This window comes from Gekko japonicus, unplaced genomic scaffold, assembly GCF_001447785.1.
Source record: "Gekko japonicus isolate JY-2015 unplaced genomic scaffold, Gekko_japonicus_V1.1 scaffold1615, whole genome shotgun sequence".
Classification (NCBI taxonomy): domain Eukaryota; kingdom Metazoa; phylum Chordata; class Lepidosauria; order Squamata; family Gekkonidae; genus Gekko; species Gekko japonicus.
This window is the reverse complement of record NW_015176499.1, coordinates 74,140-93,537: the sequence shown is the minus strand read 5'-3', so window position 1 is coordinate 93,537 and position 19,398 is coordinate 74,140. Positions and strand designations below refer to the sequence as shown.

Here is a 19,398-nt window from a genome sequence, read left to right as displayed (position 1 = left end):
TCAGGATACACACTGACAGGGCTTTTTTTGTAGAAAAAGCCCAGCAGGAACTCATTAGCATAATAGGCCACACCCAACAGCAGAAACGTATTAGCATATTATGCCACACCCCTGACAAAGCAGCTCATTAGCACATTGGGCCACACCCCCGTGTTACCAGAAGTGTGCTCATCCAGCCACACCCACCTTTTGCTTCTTATCCTGTTTACCTTGTTTGTTGTCAAAACCCAGGGCCTTTTTTGTAGCAGGGACTCCTTTGCATGTTAGGCCACACACCCCTAATGTAGCCAATCCTAATGAGTTCCTGCTGTTGGGTGTGGCCTATTATGCTAATGAGTTCCTTCTGGGCGTGGCCAACTCGGGAGCCAGCCAGAACTCCGTTCCTGTGCGCTCCTGCCCAAAAATAGCCCTGCACACTGAAAACTTCATTTCCCTCTTGAGAGTTCCGCCCTGTTCTGGGGACAAAATGGGAGAGAGGGGAGCTGTGTGTCGCTCTGAGCTCTTGGGAGTATAAAATCTGCCTCAGACGGATGACCTGTCCTGCTTCTTCTCGTTCGCCAATGGTGCCCCGAGCAGAAATGAGCAGCAAAATGATCGACTTCGACACCTTCCTGCCGATGCTCCAGCACGTCGCCAAGACCAAAGACACCGGGACCTTTGAAGACTTTGTGGAAGGCCTGCGGGTTTTCGACAAGGAAGGGAACGGCACCGTCATGGGGGCCGAGCTCCGCCATGTGTTGGCAACTCTCGGTAAGCAAACGCGGGCATAGGAAAGGACAGTGGAGGGCGACCAAGATGATTGGGGGGTTGTTGGAGCACCCCCCTATGGGGAAAGGTTGGAGAGTCAGAGAGTCCAATCAGATGGCTCTTTAGATCCGCGCGAGGCACGATCCTCACGGATCTAAAGGTAATGTTCAGACACAAACATCTGGGAAATGTCCCTCTTCCGTGGGCATCCCGTTTTGCCACGCTTCGGAGCCGTGCTTAAAAGATAGCACTTTAAATCTGTGGTTTTCCATTACCTGCAGGACAACTGCAGACTTTCACCCGTCTGATAGTTCCACCAGCACAGAATCCTCCCGTCGGGGTGGTCTGACGACAGACCATCCCGAGCGGGCGCCATTTTAAAAAATCTCTACACCTGTGTGGATCAGAAAGGACGTGCTGTCATGCCTATGCACATGCGCAAAATTTTTTGTTTGTTTTTTTAAAAAACCCTCCAGGATTTCTGGACAAACTGGCCTGGAGAAAAGGGCCATGAGAACTAAGCACTGATGCACAACCCTGCCTGCCCTCCCTCTCATGATCTGCCAAAGTTCACAGAATCAGCATTGCTGTCAGATGGTCATCCTTCTTCTTCTTCTTCTTCTTCTTCTTCTTCTTCTTCTTCTTCTTCTTCTTCTTCTTCTTCTTCTTCTTCTTCTTCTTCTTCTTCTTCTTCTGGGGAAACCCCCGCTTTGGAGGCCCGATTTCTGCCGCGGTGGAATTGGGACCCGGGGGGGAATTCCACCCCCCGAAGCTGCGTCACCAGAGGTGACGCATGACGTAGAGCATGTTGGGGGTGTGGCCCAGATCGTCAGGGGGAAAACCATATGGTGTGTGACGCACGTCCCGCAGCAGCTCCTGGACCGAGGCAACGCTCCCCCGCCGGTGAGTCAGAATGACTTGGCAACCCTAGATCACAAGGACACATCTGGCAAGCGTAGCACACCCATCACCAACCTGTAGCGTCCACCCAAAGATCCGTAGCTTAAAAATACCCGGGAAAGCCTACTAGCAAATGGTTTGCTATGGGCCATCGACGAAATACCTACGTGTGATCGCTCAAGCACGCTCCTCTCGCCCTGTTGACGCGCGCTGAAAACACGGTCCAACAAACAAAACCCCACTTTGCCGCCACGGCATCTAATCGCGTTCTGGCGCGCTAAATTGCGCTGGTGTGAAAAGCCACGCCTCCCCCCCCCGCATCATCTGGCCTGTGTGACTGGGGCCATTGTTATAGTTGGGTTTGCCTGTGTCCTTTATAAAGTCTATAATCTCCAGTACTTGGTGTTACATTTCATGGCAAACATGGCCTGGCCCAACAAAGTGACATTTCTGTCAGATCCCATCTGGCCCTCATAACAAATGAGTTTGACACCCCTGATTAGTTTGCCTAGCCCCTGGGAATAATGTTTGTGGAATGGAAGAAGGAAAACTTTACACCATGCCTAAAGATCAGAAAATCTAAAATGGATAGCTGCTGCTGCGGCGGCATTATGTCTTAACCTTTTTTGGTCGGGAGTGATGACATTGCCTGTGAGATCAGTGTATACATATGCACTGCACCAAGCGACGAAACAAAAGCTGGGGTTAATTCCTAATAAGAGAGGCAACAAGGCCCGAGTGTGTCTCTCAGCTATCCTCCCTGACCTGGAAACATGCCCTGCCCCCTTTGTGCCAGAGAGGGCATACGCAGAACCCAGGGTTGCCAACTCTGGGTTAGGAAATTCCTGAAGATTTGGGGGCGGAACCAGGGGAGGGCAGGGTTTGAGGAGGGAAGGGAACCTCGGTGGGCTATCACCTTCTAGCCCCCACCTTCCAAAGCAGCCATGTCCTCTAGGGGACCTCATCTCTGTCATCTTGAGCTCCGTTTTAATTCGAGTTCTCCAGGCCCCACCTGGAGGTTGGCAAGCCTACCAGCTCTTGTCCAACATCATGGATCCATTTTAATTGGCCCTTTAGACCCTTGAACTGAGCCCAGCCACCTCTATAAATAATAGCAAGGAACCCATTTGCATTGCCTAAAAGTGGCTGAAATGTCGTGCCTCTGTGCTGACGATATCCCAACTCAATTGTCCCTAAAGGCCTCATCCAGACCCAATCTAAGGTCTGGTTTAGACTGTTGAAGTGTATCAGGATGTGCCAAAAATAAATCTGTTGACTGGATTGTTTCCAGATCTGACCACAGGGAAGGGTCTGCTCAGCCCCTGTTGACCACACGTTCCCCTCGGAGCCGATTTGTGCCAGCTCAGGGGCTAAGAGGTTGTTTGTCTCGAAAAGACGAATCCTTTGCCAAGACTATTTTTGGGGCTGGATGTGATGTACGGCCCTGACCTGGCTGGCCCAGGCCAGCCTGATGTCATCGGATCTCGGAAGCTAAGCAGGGTCAGTTCTGGTTCGCACTTAGAAGCAGAGACCACCAAGGAAGAGTCTGCAGAGGAAGGCCATGGCCGACTACCTCTGCTTCTCCTTTGCCTTGAAAGTCCCTTGCTGGGGTCCCCATAAGTCTTGGATGGGAGACCACCAAGGAAGGCTCTGCAGGGGAAGGCAATGGCAGACCACCTCTGCTTCTCCCTTGCCTTGAAAGCCCCTTGCTGGAGTCACCATAAGTCTTGGATGGGAGACCACCAAGGAAGGCTCTGCAGTGGAAGGCAATGGCAGACCACCTCTGCTTCTCCCTTGCCTTGAAAGCCCCTTGCTGGAGTCACCATAAGTCTTGGATGGGAGACCACCAAGGAAGGCTCTGCAGTGGAAGGCAATGGCAGACGAAAGCCCCTTGGCTGAGGTCTCCATAAGTCTTGGATGGGAGACCACCAAGGAAGACTCTGCAGAGGAAGGCCATGGCCATCCACCTCTGCTTCTCCCTTGCCTTGAGAGCCCCTTGCTGGGGGTCTTCTTAAGTCCTAGATGGGATACCGCCAAGGATAACTCTGCAGAAGTTATATGGGGATTCGATGCAACGAACATGAAATTGAGCCAACTTCAGAGAACGGCGGAAGACAGGAGGGCCTGGCGGGAGATGATCCATGGGGTCGCGAAGAGTCGGACTCGACTGTGTGACTGAACAACAACAATGAGGTACTATGGGGAATGTGTGTTTCTACGTTCTCTGCTTTTCTGTTCCAGGGGAGCGGCTGACCGAAGAGGAGGTCGACAAGCTCATGGCTGGCCAAGAAGATTCAAATGGCTGCATCAACTATGAAGGTCAGGATCGGGAAACGGAAGACCATTGTTTTTTATTGGGTTGCCAACTTCCGGGTGGGGACTGGAGATCCCCTGGAATCACAATCGATCCTCAGACTGCAGAGATGAGTTCCCCTTGAGAAGGTGACTGCTTCAGAAGGCAGAATCTATGGCCATCTGCCCCACCGAGGTCCCTTCGCTTTCCAAACCCCACCCCCTCAAGTTCCACACCCAGATCTCCAGCTATTTCCCAAGTGGGAGTTGGCAACCCAATGGTTTGGGTTCTGTTCAGTAGTGGCAAGGGATGTCCCACTCCAGCCAGGAGAAGGCCTAAGAGGGCTACGATGCTGGGAGAACCAGACTTTGGAGTGGGAGTCAAGGGCCCTGTCTCAGACTCAGCAGTGGAGGTTGTACTACAGGTTATGGCTTTGCATTTGAAGTATTTTAGAGGCAGCGTGGTAGAGTGGTTAGAGCACTAGCCTAGGATCTAGGAGACCCAGGCCTGAATCCTCAGTCTGCCATGGAAACCGGCTGAGAGATCTTGCACCCGTATACCCTATCAGTGAATGTGAATTTATTTATTTATTATATTTATTATTTTAATTTATAGTCCACCCTCCCTGCAAGCGGGCTCAGGGCGGCTCACAAACAGGGCGTAAGCCAATACATAAAACAGATTAAAACCACATAAAACAATCAATACAATACTACAACATTCATAAAGTGCTCTAGATGTTTCGGAACAATCTTCCGTGAAAGATTAGCGTCTTGAAGATGGTAACTACCAATCGGTGATGTCAGTTCCACGCGACACTGTCTTTCTCTCTTCTCAGGGCCAGTTGGAACTGATGTTCAAGTAGTATCATTGGTGATAATGGTGGGCAGCTCCTAATTGAAAGCCTGATGGAAGAGCTCCGTCTTACAGGCCCTGTGGAACTGCGAAAGGTCCCGCAGGGCCCGGGTCTCTTCCGGGAGCTCAGTCCACGAGGTAGGAGCCGCCACCGAAAAAGCCCTGGCCCTGGTTGCAGCCAGCCTAGCCTCCTTGGGGCCTGGGATCGCCAGGAGATGTTGCATCCCTGATTCTTCCCAATGGGGTAAAGATTTATTTATATAGAATCATAGAATCACAGAGTTGGAAGGGGCCTCCAGGGTCATCTAGTCCAACCCCCGGCACAATGCAGGAAATCCACAAGTAACCCCAGTGACCCCCTCCTCCATGTTCAGAAGAGGACAAACAACCTCCAGGATCCCCGGCCGAACTGGCCTGGAGAAAAAAGGCTTCCTGACCCCAAAGTGGCGATCAGCATTTCCCTGTGGGGTGTCAAAAAGGGCCACGAGAACTAAGCACTGAGGCAACCCTTCCTGCCCTCCCTACCACGATCTGCTTGAGTTCAATTCAGGTATACTCTTCCTTTCTCTCCTAACGGGGACCCAGCCCGTTTACAGCCTTCTCCTCTCCGGCATTTCATCATCACTACCAGTGTTCCCTCTAGGCTGAGTTAGTGTGCGCTAGCTCACAGTTTTTTTAGCCTCCGGCTCACACAGTTTTGTCTTCGCTCAGGAAGGAGGGCTCCAGAGCAAACTAATCGATGCAGGAGCCAGATTGCTTGCTCACAACTTGAATGCCAGTCGCTCACAAAGTAGAACGTTTGCTCACAAGACCGCACAGCTTAGAGAGAACATTGCCTGAGCTGGGTTAGAGCGGAGGGAGCGTGACTGGCCTAAAGTCACCCAGTGAGTTTTCACGGCACAATTGGGGATTCGAACCTGGGTCCTCCCGGACCCTAGTCTGGCACACTGCCTCTCCAGTTCCCCTGGCCATTTCAGGCCAGGCAAAAGGCATGAGGGAAAAGAGATTGTCCTTCCTCCCTGAACACCGTGTCCCAGTCTAAATTGGGCTCCTGCATGCCTGGGAAAATAGTTCCCAGTGGGGAAATTCTGGTGTACCTCTGATCGAAATTCCTCATGCTGGACCTGGACATGATCCAAGGACTGTGAAACATGTGGTGTTAGGCTTGGGATCTGGCGAACTTGGGGCTCTAGTAGTCTCTGGGGTGGACGATCCTGGCTCAGGGTTCGTATCGGGCCACTCCTCGCTAAAGAGATCCGGTTCACAACAGAACTTTGAGCTGAGCTGTGGACGGTTGAACTGGAAGCGGTCAGCCCTTGAGGTTGGGGAGAGGGACTCGGAATGGTGCAGGATTCAGATCCATTTAAGTCTTGGGCAACGAGGGACTGAGGGGTGACATGATCGAGGTTTATAAGATTATACGTGGGATCGAGCAGGTAGAGAAAGAGGTACTTTTCTCCCTTTCTCACAATACAAGAACTCGTGGGCACTCCATGAAACTGCAGAGCGGTCGGGTTAGAACGGATCAAAGGAAGTCCTTCTTCACCCAAAGAGTGATTAACACATGGAATTCACTGCCACAGGAAGTGGCGGCGGCTACAAGCATGGATGGCTTCAAGAGGGAATTAGATAGGCATATGGAGCAGAGGTCCATCAGTGGCTCTTAGCCACAAGGTATAGATAGGGGCTCTGCGGCAAGGGATGCTCTGTCTTCTTGGTGCTTGGGGGGAGGCAACAGTGGGAGGAATTCTGGAGTTCTGGCCGCACTGGTGGACCTCCTGATGGCACCTGGTATTTCTGGCCACTGTGTGACACAGGCCCTAGTCACACGGGCTGGATATCGCGGGGGGGGGGCGGTAGCATGGCTAATTGCCCCGAAGGAAACTAACATGTGGCCGCCCGAGCACACGTCCCAGTCGAGGTCCCGTGGTTCGGGGGAAATGACGATCAGACAGGTATCCTGCAGCGCGGCACAGAAGCCACGCCGCATGATCGCACTAGCAATCGCTCTTTGTGTGCATGCGCTGTTGGGCGCTGTTGCGCAACCTGCGGAGACGAACAGCGGCGGGAGCCAGATGTCACGTAAGTCCACCGGGAACACGATCAGACGCCCGCTCTTGGCCCATGGTTTCAGGAAACTAGTACCTCGTAGGTACTAGTTTTTAACTCCGCACCTTCGGCGGGGAGCCACAGGTTCGCCACGGGAGCATTGCACTTCCCAGATGTTGCGGTGAGATCGCGCCCGGAAAATTTGCGGGACTCCCGTGCCTCTCCCGTAGCAACTTTGCCATGTGACTGGGACCACAGAGTGTTAGACTGGATGGGCCTCTGGCCTGATCCAGCATTGGCATCTCTTATGTTCTTATGTTCTTATGTTCTCCCTCTAAGCTGTGGAGCCTTGTGAGCAAAAATTCTACTTTGTGAGCTACTGGCACTAAAGTTGCGGGCAAGCGATTTGGCGACTGCATGAATTAGTCTGCTCTGGAGCTCTCCTTCCTGAGCTAACACAAAAATGTGTGAGCCAGAGGCTAAAGAACTGTGAGCTAGCTCACACTAACTCAGCTTAGAGGGAACACTGGTCTTGGGGAGAGAAACTGGCCCATCCCTACCTAGGGTTGCCAATTTCCAGGTGGGGAACGGAGATCTCCTCGAATTACAACTGATCTCCAGATGAAAGAGATCAATTCCACTGGAAAGAAACGGGTTGCTTTGGAGGAGGGAATAAATGGGATTACATCCCCCTGAGGCCCCTTCCCTCTTTAGACCGTCCCTCCCAAGGCTGCACCCCAGGGATACCGTCAGCCATTCCTGACACTTTGTCAGGGTCCTTAGTCAGGTTACACAACACAGGGCTTCATGAGAAGATAACTGTTTATTGGTAGATCCAGAACTAGAGACACGTGTACAGCTTGTGTCAGGAATGGCTGATGATACAAGGGCCACTGACTATATACTAGAATCAAACATTCCCCTGGTAAGCATAAACCAATGGATACATTTCACATGCATGGGCAAAGCAAGCAGGCAAGCAAAAGCCGTTAGCTTTCCCAGCCGAAAAACCACGGCTGGAACACCTACAAGGTCAAGCATAAGATAACATACAGTTGGTGAGCCAGGGAGAGCCGAGACAGAAAAGGGAGGGTACCCCTCCACATTCCAGACCTATGACAGGGCTACCTGGCAGGTGGGGCTTTTGGGGGCTTCGCCCCCTTTCTTAAAGGCACATCCCCACAAGAATTTCTCTTGTAAATGCTTATTTCAAAACATTTTTAAAGGCATGTGCTCCTTTAAGCAGAGTGGGGTGCTGTAGTTGACTAATCCCCGCACTGAGCAAGGGGGTTGGAGTAGGTAACCTCTAGGGTCCCTTCTAACTCCATGTCAAGAAATTGGTCTCCTTTAAGAGAGTTTTTCTGCCTAAGTGTTAGCTTCCTTGACTCTAGAAGTCATCACTCCCAGCTGCCAGCTGGTACTCAGAATTGTTGCTTAGGCTGGCGGATGTGATTAACTTGCAGCAGCTGCGGACTGTCATCTTAAGTGGTTGAACACTTGCAATTTAGAGATCTATCCTGGTCACAACTTCCTATTGGATACATGGCTTTTCTTTCTGCATTGAGAACTTCAGCCCCACCAGAGCAAAAATTGCCCCACAAGCCATACAATCCTGGCTACGGGCCTGCTGCACCCACTAATCTCCAGGAATTTCCCAACCCAGAGCTGGTAAACATATCCAGAGCAGCTCTGTTTCCTTCTTGGGCTGATAAGCTACTGAGGTTAAAAATTATTCTTTTTTTCTCCTTTTTTATTCCAGCTTTTGTGAAGCACATCATGGCCAGCTGAACGCCAGGTAGGCTGACATAACAGTCACACTATTATTCTTTCTGGAGGGATCCTCAATACATGATTAACCCGTCCTGTGTGTGGATATCAAGCAACTGATGGGCAGCTACAGGGAGGGAACTTCCTGAGTATTTCAGATGAGGGTCTTTGAAATTTAATGGAGAGAGAAGAAGGAGAGATTGGATTTATACCCCCACCCTTCACTACCTGAAGGAGTCCCAGAGCGGCTTACAATCCCCTTTCCCTTCCCCTCCCCACAGCAGACACCCTGTGAGGGAGGTGGGACTGAGAGAGCTCTCCCGAGAACTGCCCTTGAGAGAATAGCTCTGAGAGAACTTGTGACTGACCCAATGTCACACCAGCAGCTGCGTGTGGAGGAGTGGGGGATCAAGCCTGGTTTCCCCAGATTAGAATCCGTGCTCCTAACTACTACACCAAACTGGCTCTCAAACAAAATCTCCTTCAAGGAAACGCTCCCTGGAGTTACCGTCCACTGAGGTCTCCTGTGGTTTTTGCTGCCAGACAAAAAGCCGCTCAGATTTCATCCTGTGCCAGTACGGTGGCCAGCCTCCAGGTAGGCTCTGGAGATCCCCCCCAAATTACAGCTGATCTCCAGAATGCAGAGATCAGTTCCCCTAGAGAAAAAGGCAGCTTTGGAGGAAGGACTCTATGGCATGATATCCCACTGAGGTTCCTTCTCTCTCCAAACCCTGTCCTCCTCAGGCTCCACCCCCAAATCTCCAGCGGCTAACTGACCTTTGCTTGCTGATTTAGAGCTGGAGGATGGAGGTGATTTGGAACCAGCTTTTGGCATAAGTCCTGGCATGCCTGCACTGCACCCCATTTTCCTGCTGGTCGGCTTCTGTCGATGCTGGACTGGCTATGCAAGGCCCCTCCTCCTCTGAGGAGTCCTCACTGTCGCTGAGCCTGGCTGACCCATGACAACAGCTTTTGTCAGACAAAAGGCTTGAGGGTAGGGTCACCAACCTCCAGTGGGGCTTGGAGATCTCCTGGAATTAAAAGTGATCTCCAGACTACAGGGATCACTTCCCCTGGGGGGAAAAATGGCTGCTTTGAAGGGGGGGAGTTTATGGCATTATACCGCACTGAGGTCCTGCCCCACCCCAAACCCCACCCATCCCAAAGTCCACCCATAAATATCCAGGTATTTAGCTGCTTATAGCCGCCACCACCTTCTGTGGCAGTGAATTCTATGTGTTAATGACTCTTTGGGTGAAGAAGTACTTCCTCTTATCCGTTCTAACCCGACCGCTCAGCGATTTCATGGAGTGCCCACAAGTTCTTGTATTGTGAGGAAGGGAGAAAAGTACCTCTCTCTCGACCTGCTCGATCCCATGCATGATCTTATAAACCTCGACCATGTCACCTCTCAGCCGTCGTTTCTCCAAGCTAAAAAGCCCCAAGCGCTTTAACCTTTCATCATAGGAAAAGTGTTCCAACCCTTTTATCATTCGAGTTGCCCTTTTCTGCACTTTCCCCAGTGCTATAATATTCTTTTTGAGGTCAGGGGGCCTGGCCCCCAGACGCCCCACTGTAGCTACTGGCCTGCTTGGTGGCCTCCCTTTCAAGTGCTAACCAGGGCCAACCCTGATTAACTTCTGAGATCTGATAAGATCCGGCTAGCCTGGCCGTCCTTCCAGCCCTCTGCATTCCAACCCACCCTCTGTCCGGAAACGTAGCTCCAGAGGTCCGTTGCACTAAACCCCAGCGTCCCCATCACAACTCAAACTCCCCTACAATGACCGATAAGCTTCCTATTCCTCCCTTCGAGAGGATTAAAAAAGAGGAATGCAGCCTGCCGATGTAGAATAAAGATGCGAGTATATATCTTTTGAGCTCTTGGGAAAAACGTAACCCGGGGACCGAGCAAGCCATCTATCTTGTGAGCAAAAGGGGGGGGGGGAGGGTCTTAGATAAACGGAGAAAAAAAGTTTGAACTCTGCCTTACTAGTTCCTGTTTTCCTCTCCTCTTGTTCGCTTTATCTTCTCCTGTGTCCTGATCTTGTTTATTTAGTGGGATCTGAAATTATCGGAGCTGTAGCCACAGGCCCTTCAAAAACAGAAGGGTTTGTTTTTTGTTGTTTTAGCTGTTTGCCAGAGCCCCAGAGAGTAGCGGGTAATCCCAACACACACACACCCAGACTTTTGTCCCACAATGTCCAGCGCACCATTGACGACACGGATAGCTTTCTTTTCCTCGTAGCAAGTTTCCACATCTTTGGGACATCTTGTTGCTTCTCTTCTGACAACGGGTTTGTTGTCAGCCTTAGAGTTTGTTAGGACTCTTCTGGAATTAGGGGAATGTAAGAACATAAGTGTGTGTCTAATCTGGGAGAACCAGGTTTGGTTCCCCACGCCTCTGCATGCAGCAGCTGGATGACCTTGGGCAAGCCATAATCCTGTCAGAGCTGTTCTCTTAAGGGCAGTTCCCGGAAAAGCTCTCTCAGCCCCACCCACAGGGTGTCAGTTGTGGGGAGGGGAAGGGGAAGGAGTTTGTAAGTCGCTTTGAGACTCCTCCGAATAGTGAAGGGCAGGGTGTAAATCCAATATCTTCTTTTTCTTCTGAATCCTTGGACTACCCAGGCCCTTGACTAGGACTTTTTGTTGTTGTTCCGGGGGGGCATTTAAATGTTTAAGGGGGCAGTTAAATTACAGTTCATTAAATTAACCTGAATCCCTGTCTCTAAAGGGGGAGGCTCCGAGCATATTTCCCAGAAGCTCACGGGAATGCTTTTGAAAGACTCACCATGACCTAGGTGGTATACTGCAGGACCGGGCTGGGAAACAACCCGCCCCGCAAAAAGGTTTCTGGCATGGCTATTTGTGGGGCAGGGCTTTTAATTAAGGGGGCGGGGCCCCAAATGCCCACTGTAGCTACAGGCCTGGGACGACCCCTCTCCATCTCTCCTGAACTCAGTTTTGGGACGGTTCTGGCCACAGAGTAGGGGGTCACTGTCAGTGTTCCCTCTAAGCTGAGTTAGTGTGAGCTGGCTCACAGTTTTTTAGCCTCCGGCTCACACATTTTTGACTTAGCTCAGGAAGGATGGCTCCAGAGCAAACTGATTTATGCAGTATCCAAATGCCTCGCTCACAACTTTAATGCCAGCGGCTCACAAAGTAGAATTTTTGCTCACAAGACTCCGCAGCTTAGAAGGAACATTGGTCACTGTATGTGTGGGAGGAGGTAACTGTGAACTTCCTGCATTGTGCAGGGGGTGGGACTAGAGGACCTTTCTTGTTCCTGCCAGCTCTATATTTTGGTGCTTGTGCATTCACTCACAGCCCACACACACAGCCTCCTTCCTTGGCTCTCCTCCTCCCAGAGGTCACAAAGTCCTGATAATATGCAACCATTCGCTACATTCTCTGCATAGTGTATTGTTGGATCCCGCTCCCAGAGTCAATCGCTACTCTGGTTCACATGCTGTTCCAGTTATATAACGTTCCCCTTTGGTATCGGCATTCTTCCCAGAGTGGGTCCTCTGTGACTCCTGGCCCTGAGCGATTTGGAGACGATACAAACTGCAGGCATCAAACCCAACCCTCCCCCCCATCTCATCTAAATAAATAAATCTCCTGCCATTCCGTGTCCGGCTGAAATGATTTATTAGGATCTTCACGATAGTCTTTTCATCCTGAGCATGTCCGGAAGGTTTCAGATTTCCAACAAATTTAGGGGAAACGGGAGGGCCACCAACTGTTCATTTTTAAGAAGACTGATACGCAGCATGGGACCTGGCAATGTGGTGTTGCCAATCCCCAGGTGGGACCTGGAGATCTCCTAGGATTCCAACTGACCTCCAGGCTACAGAAATCAGCTCCCCTGGACAAAGCGTCTACTTTGGCGGATGCGCTCTATGGCATTATCCCTGCTCTTATTTTCATGTGCCCGCCCCCTGGGCTCTTTACTGCCGCAGCTCCGCTCCTGTGCGCTCCTGCAGGAAATGACCCCTGGGGCTTTTCGCTCTAGGTAGGGAAATACCTGGAGATTTTGGGGGTGGAACTTGAGGCGGGCAGGGCTTGGGGAGGGGAGGGACTTAAATGAGGTGTAATGCAATAGAACACACCTGACAAAGTGGCCATTTTCTCCAGGGGGAACTGATTTCTGGCGCCCGGGGGCCAGTTGTAATCTCGGGAAATCTCCAGCCACCCCCTGGAGATTGGCAACACTGCCAGCGTGTCCCAAGCCACATCAAATCCTATGATTGCAGGGATTCAGCCAATCTGCATCATTCATAATTAGAAGAAGAAGAAGAAGAGATTGGATTTATACCCCGCCCTTCACTTGGAGTCTCAGAGCGGCTTACAAACTCCTCTCCCTTCCCCTCCCCACAAGACACCCTGGGAGGTGGGTGGGGCTGAGAGAGCTCTTGACAGAAACGGCTCTTTTTCAAGGACAGCTGTGCCAGAGCTTGTGACTGACCCAAGGTCACACCAGCAGGTGCAAGTGGATGAGTGGGGAATCAAACCCGGTTCTCCCAGATTAGAGTCCACGCACTTAACCACTACACCAAACTGGAGGAGGAGGAGAAGAGATTGGATTTATACCCCACCCTTCACTACCCAAAGGAGTCTCAGAGCGGCTTACAAACTCCTTCTCCTCCCCCTCCCCACAACAGACACCCTGTGAGGTAGGCGGGGCTGAGAGAGCTCTGACAGAAACAGCTCTTTTTCAAGAACACCTCTTATCAGAACTACGGCTTGCCCAAGGTCATCCAGCCAGGTGCAAGTGGAGGAGTGGGGAATCAAACCCGGTTCTCCCAGATTAGAGGCCGCACACTTCACCACGACACCAAACTGGTTAATTCTGGTGCGGCGGCTTGTAGAGAGACGTGATCGTCCATGCAGATTCTCTTGGGAGAATCTCAGACTTCTCATCGCTGTCGGTTCGATTCAGAACTCCGTTCCCATTTATATACATTTCATTCCTCCCCTTTCGTGAATTAAGACCATAAGGTTTGCTTTAGCGTTTGCATTAGTTTCTCTTCCCCCGTATTGAATTTTCCCATTAAATCCACACATGTTAATGCTATTTTTTTTTAACATGTAACATATTCTGGCCATATGGATGGTATAAATATAGCACTAAAAGAAAAGAAAAAAACCTGGGGACTCCCGCAAGGCGGGGAAAAATGGAATTGCTTGCAGTAAGCAGATGGAAACAAAACGGGTCATATTCCTACTTCTCTGGCTACAGTTGCCAAATCTGGGTGGGGAAATACCTGGAGACGGGGAGGAGCGGAACCTGGGGAAGGCGGAGCTTCGGGGGGCGGGACCTCAGCTGGGTAGAATGCCATAGAGTCCACCCCCTAGAGCAGCCATTTCATCTCTGTCATCTGGAGATCATAGAAGAAAAAGAAGAAGAAGGAGAAGGAGAAGAAAGAGGAGAAGGAGAAGAAGAAGGAGAAGGAGGAGAATGAGGAGAAGGAGGAGGAGAAGAAAGAGTAGGAGAAGAAGAAGGAGGAGGAGAACAAGGAGGAGAAGGAGGAGGAGGAGAAGAAAGAGCAGGAGAAGAAGAAGGAAGAGGAGAAGAAGGGGGAGGAGGAGAAGGAGGAGAAGGAGGAGAAGGAGGAGAAGGAGGAGAAGGAGGAGAAGGAGGAGAAGGAGGAGAAGGAGGAGAAGGAGGAGAAGGAGGAGAAGGAGGAGAAGGAGGAGAAGGAGGAGAAGGAGGAGAAGGAGGAGAAGGAGGAGAAGGAGGAGAAGGAGGAGAAGGAGGAGGAGGAGGGGGAGGGGGGGAGGAGATTAGATTTATACCCTGCTTGCCAGTTTGGTGCCAGTTTTGTGTAGTGGTTAAGTGCACCGAGTCTAATCTGGGAGAACCGGGTTTGATTCCCCACTCCTCCACTTGCACCTGGCGTATGACCTTGGGAAAGCCAAAGTTCTGGCACAGCTGTCCTTGAAAAAGAGCAGTTTCTGTCAGAGCTCTCTCAGAACCACCTTCCTCACAGGGTGTCTGTTGTGGGGAGGGGAAGGGAAAGGAGTTTGTCAGCCGCTCTGAGACTCCCTTCGGTAGTGAAGGGCGGGGTATAAATCCAATCTCCTCCTCTTCTTCTTCACTCGGAGTCTCAGAGCGGCTTACAAACTCCCTCCCCCTCTCCTCCCCACAACAGACACCCCCTGAGGCAGGTGGGGCCAAGAGAGCTCTTCGGAGAACTGCTCTTGAGAGAACAGCTCTGAAAAAACTGTGGCTTCCCCCAGGTCATCCAGCAGCTGCAAGTCATCCCATCTCCCAGATCAGAGTCCGCACACTCAACCATTGCACCAAACTCATGGGAGATCTCCAGGCCCCACCTGAAGGCTGGCAACCCTATCCCTAGCACAGGCCTCCCGCCTATCTCTGAAGCCATCTGGATTGCAAAGCTGGTCTTCTCTACCTTTCGCTAAAACAACAGAATCTCATTCGGAAGCAACCCCCGTGGAAATCTCGTGAAATGTTTTCACCGCCAGTCTGTTGACTTTTGTTTGTTCACCTGTGCTTGTTTCTCACTCTTCAATCATGTTTTTTTTGTTTTGTTTTTTAGGATATGATGCACCACAACGGGATGGAGCTGGGTTAAAAGGCTTGGCTTTCGACAACAGCAGAATCGATCCAGGATGGATACTCAGATATTTCTCTCTCTCTCTCATGCTGGAATGGGGATTCCTCCATGCCTTTCTCTCTCTCTCACCGGGATCCCTGCGCCTTCTGCAGGGCTCCTCCTGCGACCTCAAACAGCCTCTCTTGAACCATCCAAACCTCAACTGACATCTGCCCCACCCCGGCCCCTGACTCCATCCCACCCCCATTCATTTGGGAGTCCTCGCCCTCTGCCTTCATCCCAACCTCGCCCTCTGAGCTGGATATTGTGACTTCAGCGTTCCCCAGAGAACACTGTCTGCATGTAAACTGAAATCCTAGTAGTTACTATTAGTAGTAGTGTGGTAGTAGATAACTACTATTAGTAACATTGTAGTAAACTCCTACTATTCACTAGGGCCGATTTCCCACAAGCAGCTGCTCCACCCTCGCTCTTCCCTTCCCCCCCCCCCGATTGTATGCGTCAGTTTCCTTGGTGCTCTGTCATCTTGCTCTGTCATCTTGGTGCTTGGGGGGGGGGCAACAGTGGGATGGCTTCTAATGTCCTGGCCCCACTGGTGGACCCCCTGATGACACTGGTATTTCTGGCCACTGTGTGATACAGAGTGTTGGACTGGATGGGCCTTTGGCCTGATCTAACATTGGCGTCTCTTATGTTCTTATGTTCTTTCCCACTATTTGCTGCGTCCACATTTTTCCCCACGGCTTCGCCCAATTTTCCCCACATCTACTCCGTCCTGTTTTTTGAGGATCAAGTAGACGTGGGGGGAATCGGGCGAAGCTGCAGGGCAAAAGGCAGCTGTGCGGCAAATAGTGGGAAATTGATACATACAATCGGGGGGGGGAAAGGGAAGAGCGAGGGAGCAGTGGCTTGTGGGAAATCGGTCCATGTGCTTCTTATAGCCACACATGTACCCATGATACAAAAATATTAATATTCTGCTCACGAAGCTGTGCTAGAATAGATTTGTCAGGGCTTTTTTTCTTTTTGGAAAAGGAGGTGTCGGAACTCTCAAGAGGGAAATTCTGACTTGGCTGGCTGGCACCCCGGCCCAGTTCCCTCTAAGCTGAGTTAGTGTGAGCTAGCTCACAGTTTTTTTAGCCTCCGGCTCACACATTTTTTTCTCAGCCCAGGAAGGAGGGCTCCAGAGCAAACGAGTTTATGCAACAGCCAAATCGCTCGCTCACAACTTGAACGCCGGGAGCTCACAAAATAGAATTGTTGCCCGCAAGACTCCAGAGCTTAGAGGGAGCGTTGAAGATGCCCATCTATATATTTGATCGCCAACTTTCTGGGAGAAAGTTTGGTGTCATGGATAGGAAGAAGAAGAAGAGAAGAAGAGATTGGATTTATACCCCGCCCTTCACTACCCAAAGGTGTCTCAGAGCGGCTTACAAACTCCTTTCCCTTCCCCTCCCCACAACAGACACCCTGTGAGGTGGGTGGGGCTGAGAGAGCTCTGACACAAACTGCTCTTTTTCAAGGACAGCTGTGCCAGAGCTTGTGACTGACCCAAGGTCACATCAGCAGGTGCAAGTACAGGAGTGGGGAATCAAACCCGGCTCTCCCAGATTAGAGTCCGCGCACTTAACCACTACACCAAACTGGCTCTCTAGGAGCGTGGACTCTAATCTGGGAGAACCGGGTTTGATTCCCCCACTCTTCCACATGCAGCTGCTGGTGTGACCTTGGGTCCGTTGCAAGTTATCTCAGACCCACAGCTAAGACCACACCTTCTTCTTTTTTTGAGCCCCCGGAGGGGATTTTTTATTGCTTTTTTTATAACACTACAAAAACTATAACAGAAGAAAAGGGAGGGGAAACTACAATTACGGGATAAAGTAAAGAACCCACTACTGACTAAAAACCCAAGAGAGGAGATCCTCCTACTAGCTTAGATACATCAAGTCTTCCCATCATGAATCACATTACAAACTGAGTCAAACATTTATAATACTTTTCCTTTTGAAGCTTAAAATTGTCTAGAAACAGTAACCCCGATCATCCCATTTCAAAATTCTCAAAGGCACCATTCAGAGTCCTTCAGCCTTTACTTCTCCTTTCCCCGTCTCTTCCGTAACTTATAAGGACTTTTTGGGATCTCTCAGCCCCATCTACCTCACAAGGTGTCTGTTGTGGGAGGGGAAGGGGAAGGAGTTTGTAAGCTGCCCTGAGACTCCAAGTGAAGGGTGGGGTATAAATCCAATCTCCTCCTCCTCCTCTTCTTGTTCTTCTTCTTCTTCACTGGTTCGGAGGGGGGGGGGATGTAGATCAACCAGTGGGGTTACCAACCTCCAGGTGGTAGTTGAAAATCTCCTGGGATTACAAGCGATCTCCAGGTGACAGTAGGGTTGCCAGCTTGGGGTTGGGAAATACCTGGAGATTTGGGGGGCGGGGCGGAACCTGAGGAGGGTGGGGCTTGGAGACGGGGGGGTATAATGCCACTGAATCCACCTTCCAAAGGGGCCATTTGCTTCAGGGGGACTGAGCTCTGTCGCCTGGAGATCAGTTGTAATAGTGGAAGAAAACTCCCGCCTGGAAGCTGGCAACCAATGCTCCCTCTAAGTTTCGGAGTCTTGTGAGCAAAGGTTCTACTTTGTGAGCTCCCGGCGTTAAAGTTGTGGGCGAGCGATTTGACTCCTGCCTAAATCAGTTTGCTCTGGAGCCGTCCTTCCTGAGCGGAGACAAAAATGTATGAGCCGGAGGCTAAGAAACTGTGAGTTGGCGCACATTGACTCAGCTTAGAGGGAACACTGCTGGCAACCTCCCCTCTTGTGGGTTTTTGTTGTCGTTGTTGTTCCTCCAAACGATGACTGAGAGGGGAAGGAGGGGAAGAGGCTGCACTCGGCAAGGACATCCTTTTTTCACTGTCTTGTTCGAGGAGGAGCTTTGATGTGAGTCTATCCGTGCACCGGCAAGGTGCAACGGTACCCAGAAGCACCAGCAGTTCAATCTGAAGTGTGTCGGATTCTTTGCCCAGACAAGATTTTCCCTGTACGATGAATCCAAGCCATATTTATTGCCCTTAAGTTCTCATTAAACCGATTCTTTTCTCAGCCGGGTGGATGTTTGTCTCTCCGTTCTGTTCCTCCCGCAAGGGATGGTGGCTGAGCGGCCATGCGCCTGTTGCGTGCAAAAGGTCCCGAGTTCAATGCCCGCGGTATTCCCAGGTTCCCAGGTTCTATCCCCCTGGTGTGCAGGAGGTGTCAGGTTCGATCCCCTGGCATCTCCGGAGAAACTGTTGGGAAGGAATCCCCCCCCCCGCCTGGCGATCCAAATAGCAGTGAACATGATGGACTGGCGTCCGGTGGTATAAGAAAGCTCCATACGTTCTGAACAGAAATCTGTTTTCCAGATGGCTGGGTCAGTATATGCCTTCCTCTGGCCAGCTTCTTCAAGTACATACTGAGCTGGATAGGGGATCAGGTGCAATTCCTTGGCCTCACTGGGGGTACATGTGTGTAGACTTTAGGGGGAAAATTCGACCTAATCAAAAAGACTTTTTTTTTTTTAAAGGGGCTATGTTTTGGACAACAGAGCTAGGCCACAGGGTAAGGCCACAGTCAAGAATCCAGTCCAGAGAACAAATACCGGTTTAGCAGCAGTCAGAGTTAATGGGTTGTTCAGGGAAGCAGAGTCAAGGCAGTCTGAGGTCATTGATCGGCAAGGTTCAGGCAGGTCCGAAAAGCAGAGTCAAAGGTCAGTCCAAAGTTCACAGGAGGCAGGCAGAGTCCAGAGTTGTAGTTAGTGCCAGTTTGGTGTAGTGGTTAGGAACGCGGACTCTAATCTGCGCGAACTGGGTGTGATTCCCCACGCCTCCTCATGCAGCTACTGGTGTGACCTTGGGTCAGTCACAAGTTCTTTTAGAGCTGTTGTCTCAGGAGCAGTCCTCGAAAGAGCTCTCTCAGCCTCACCTACCTCACAGGGTGTCTGTTGTGGGAAGGGGAAGGGAAAGGCGATAGTAAGCCGCTCCGAGGCTTCTTCAGATAGTGGAGGGCGTGGTATAAATCCAATCTCCTCCTCCTCCTCCTCCTCCTCCTCCTCCTCCACCTTCTTATCTCAAAGTTGTGGGAAGGGGAAGGGAAAGGCGATAGTAAGCCGCTCCGAGGCTTCTTCAGATAGTGGAGGGCGTGGTATAAATCCAATCTCCTCCTCCTCCTCCTCCTC

General features: G+C 51.0%; 1 protein-coding gene across 1 annotated transcript; it reads left to right on the top strand.

Moving 5' to 3' along the window:
- Positions 1–560: 560 nt before the first annotated feature.
- On the top strand, positions 561–15,786 carry LOC107123952 (myosin light chain 1, cardiac muscle). The gene is made up of 4 exons (XM_015427310.1): positions 561–750; positions 3,889–3,966; positions 8,604–8,639; positions 15,175–15,786. The coding sequence occupies exons 1-3, from the start codon at positions 561–563 to the stop codon at positions 8,630–8,632; spliced, it is 297 nt and encodes a 98-aa protein (XP_015282796.1). The 3' UTR covers positions 8,633–8,639; positions 15,175–15,786.
- The last annotated feature ends 3,612 nt before the right edge of the window (positions 15,787–19,398 follow it).

What these genes read in the sequence shown, in the direction of transcription:
- LOC107123952 (XM_015427310.1), top strand. Translation starts at nt 561, where the DNA reads ATGGTGCCCCGAGCAGAAATGAGCAGCAAAATGATCGACTTCGACACC. An exon ending in CCATGTGTTGGCAACTCTCG is followed by an intron (nt 751 to 3,888) that starts GTAAGCAAACGC and finishes TTTCTGTTCCAG; the next exon opens with GGGAGCGGCTGACCGAAGAG. An exon ending in TGGCTGCATCAACTATGAAG is followed by an intron (nt 3,967 to 8,603) that starts GTCAGGATCGGG and finishes TTTTTATTCCAG; the next exon opens with CTTTTGTGAAGCACATCATG.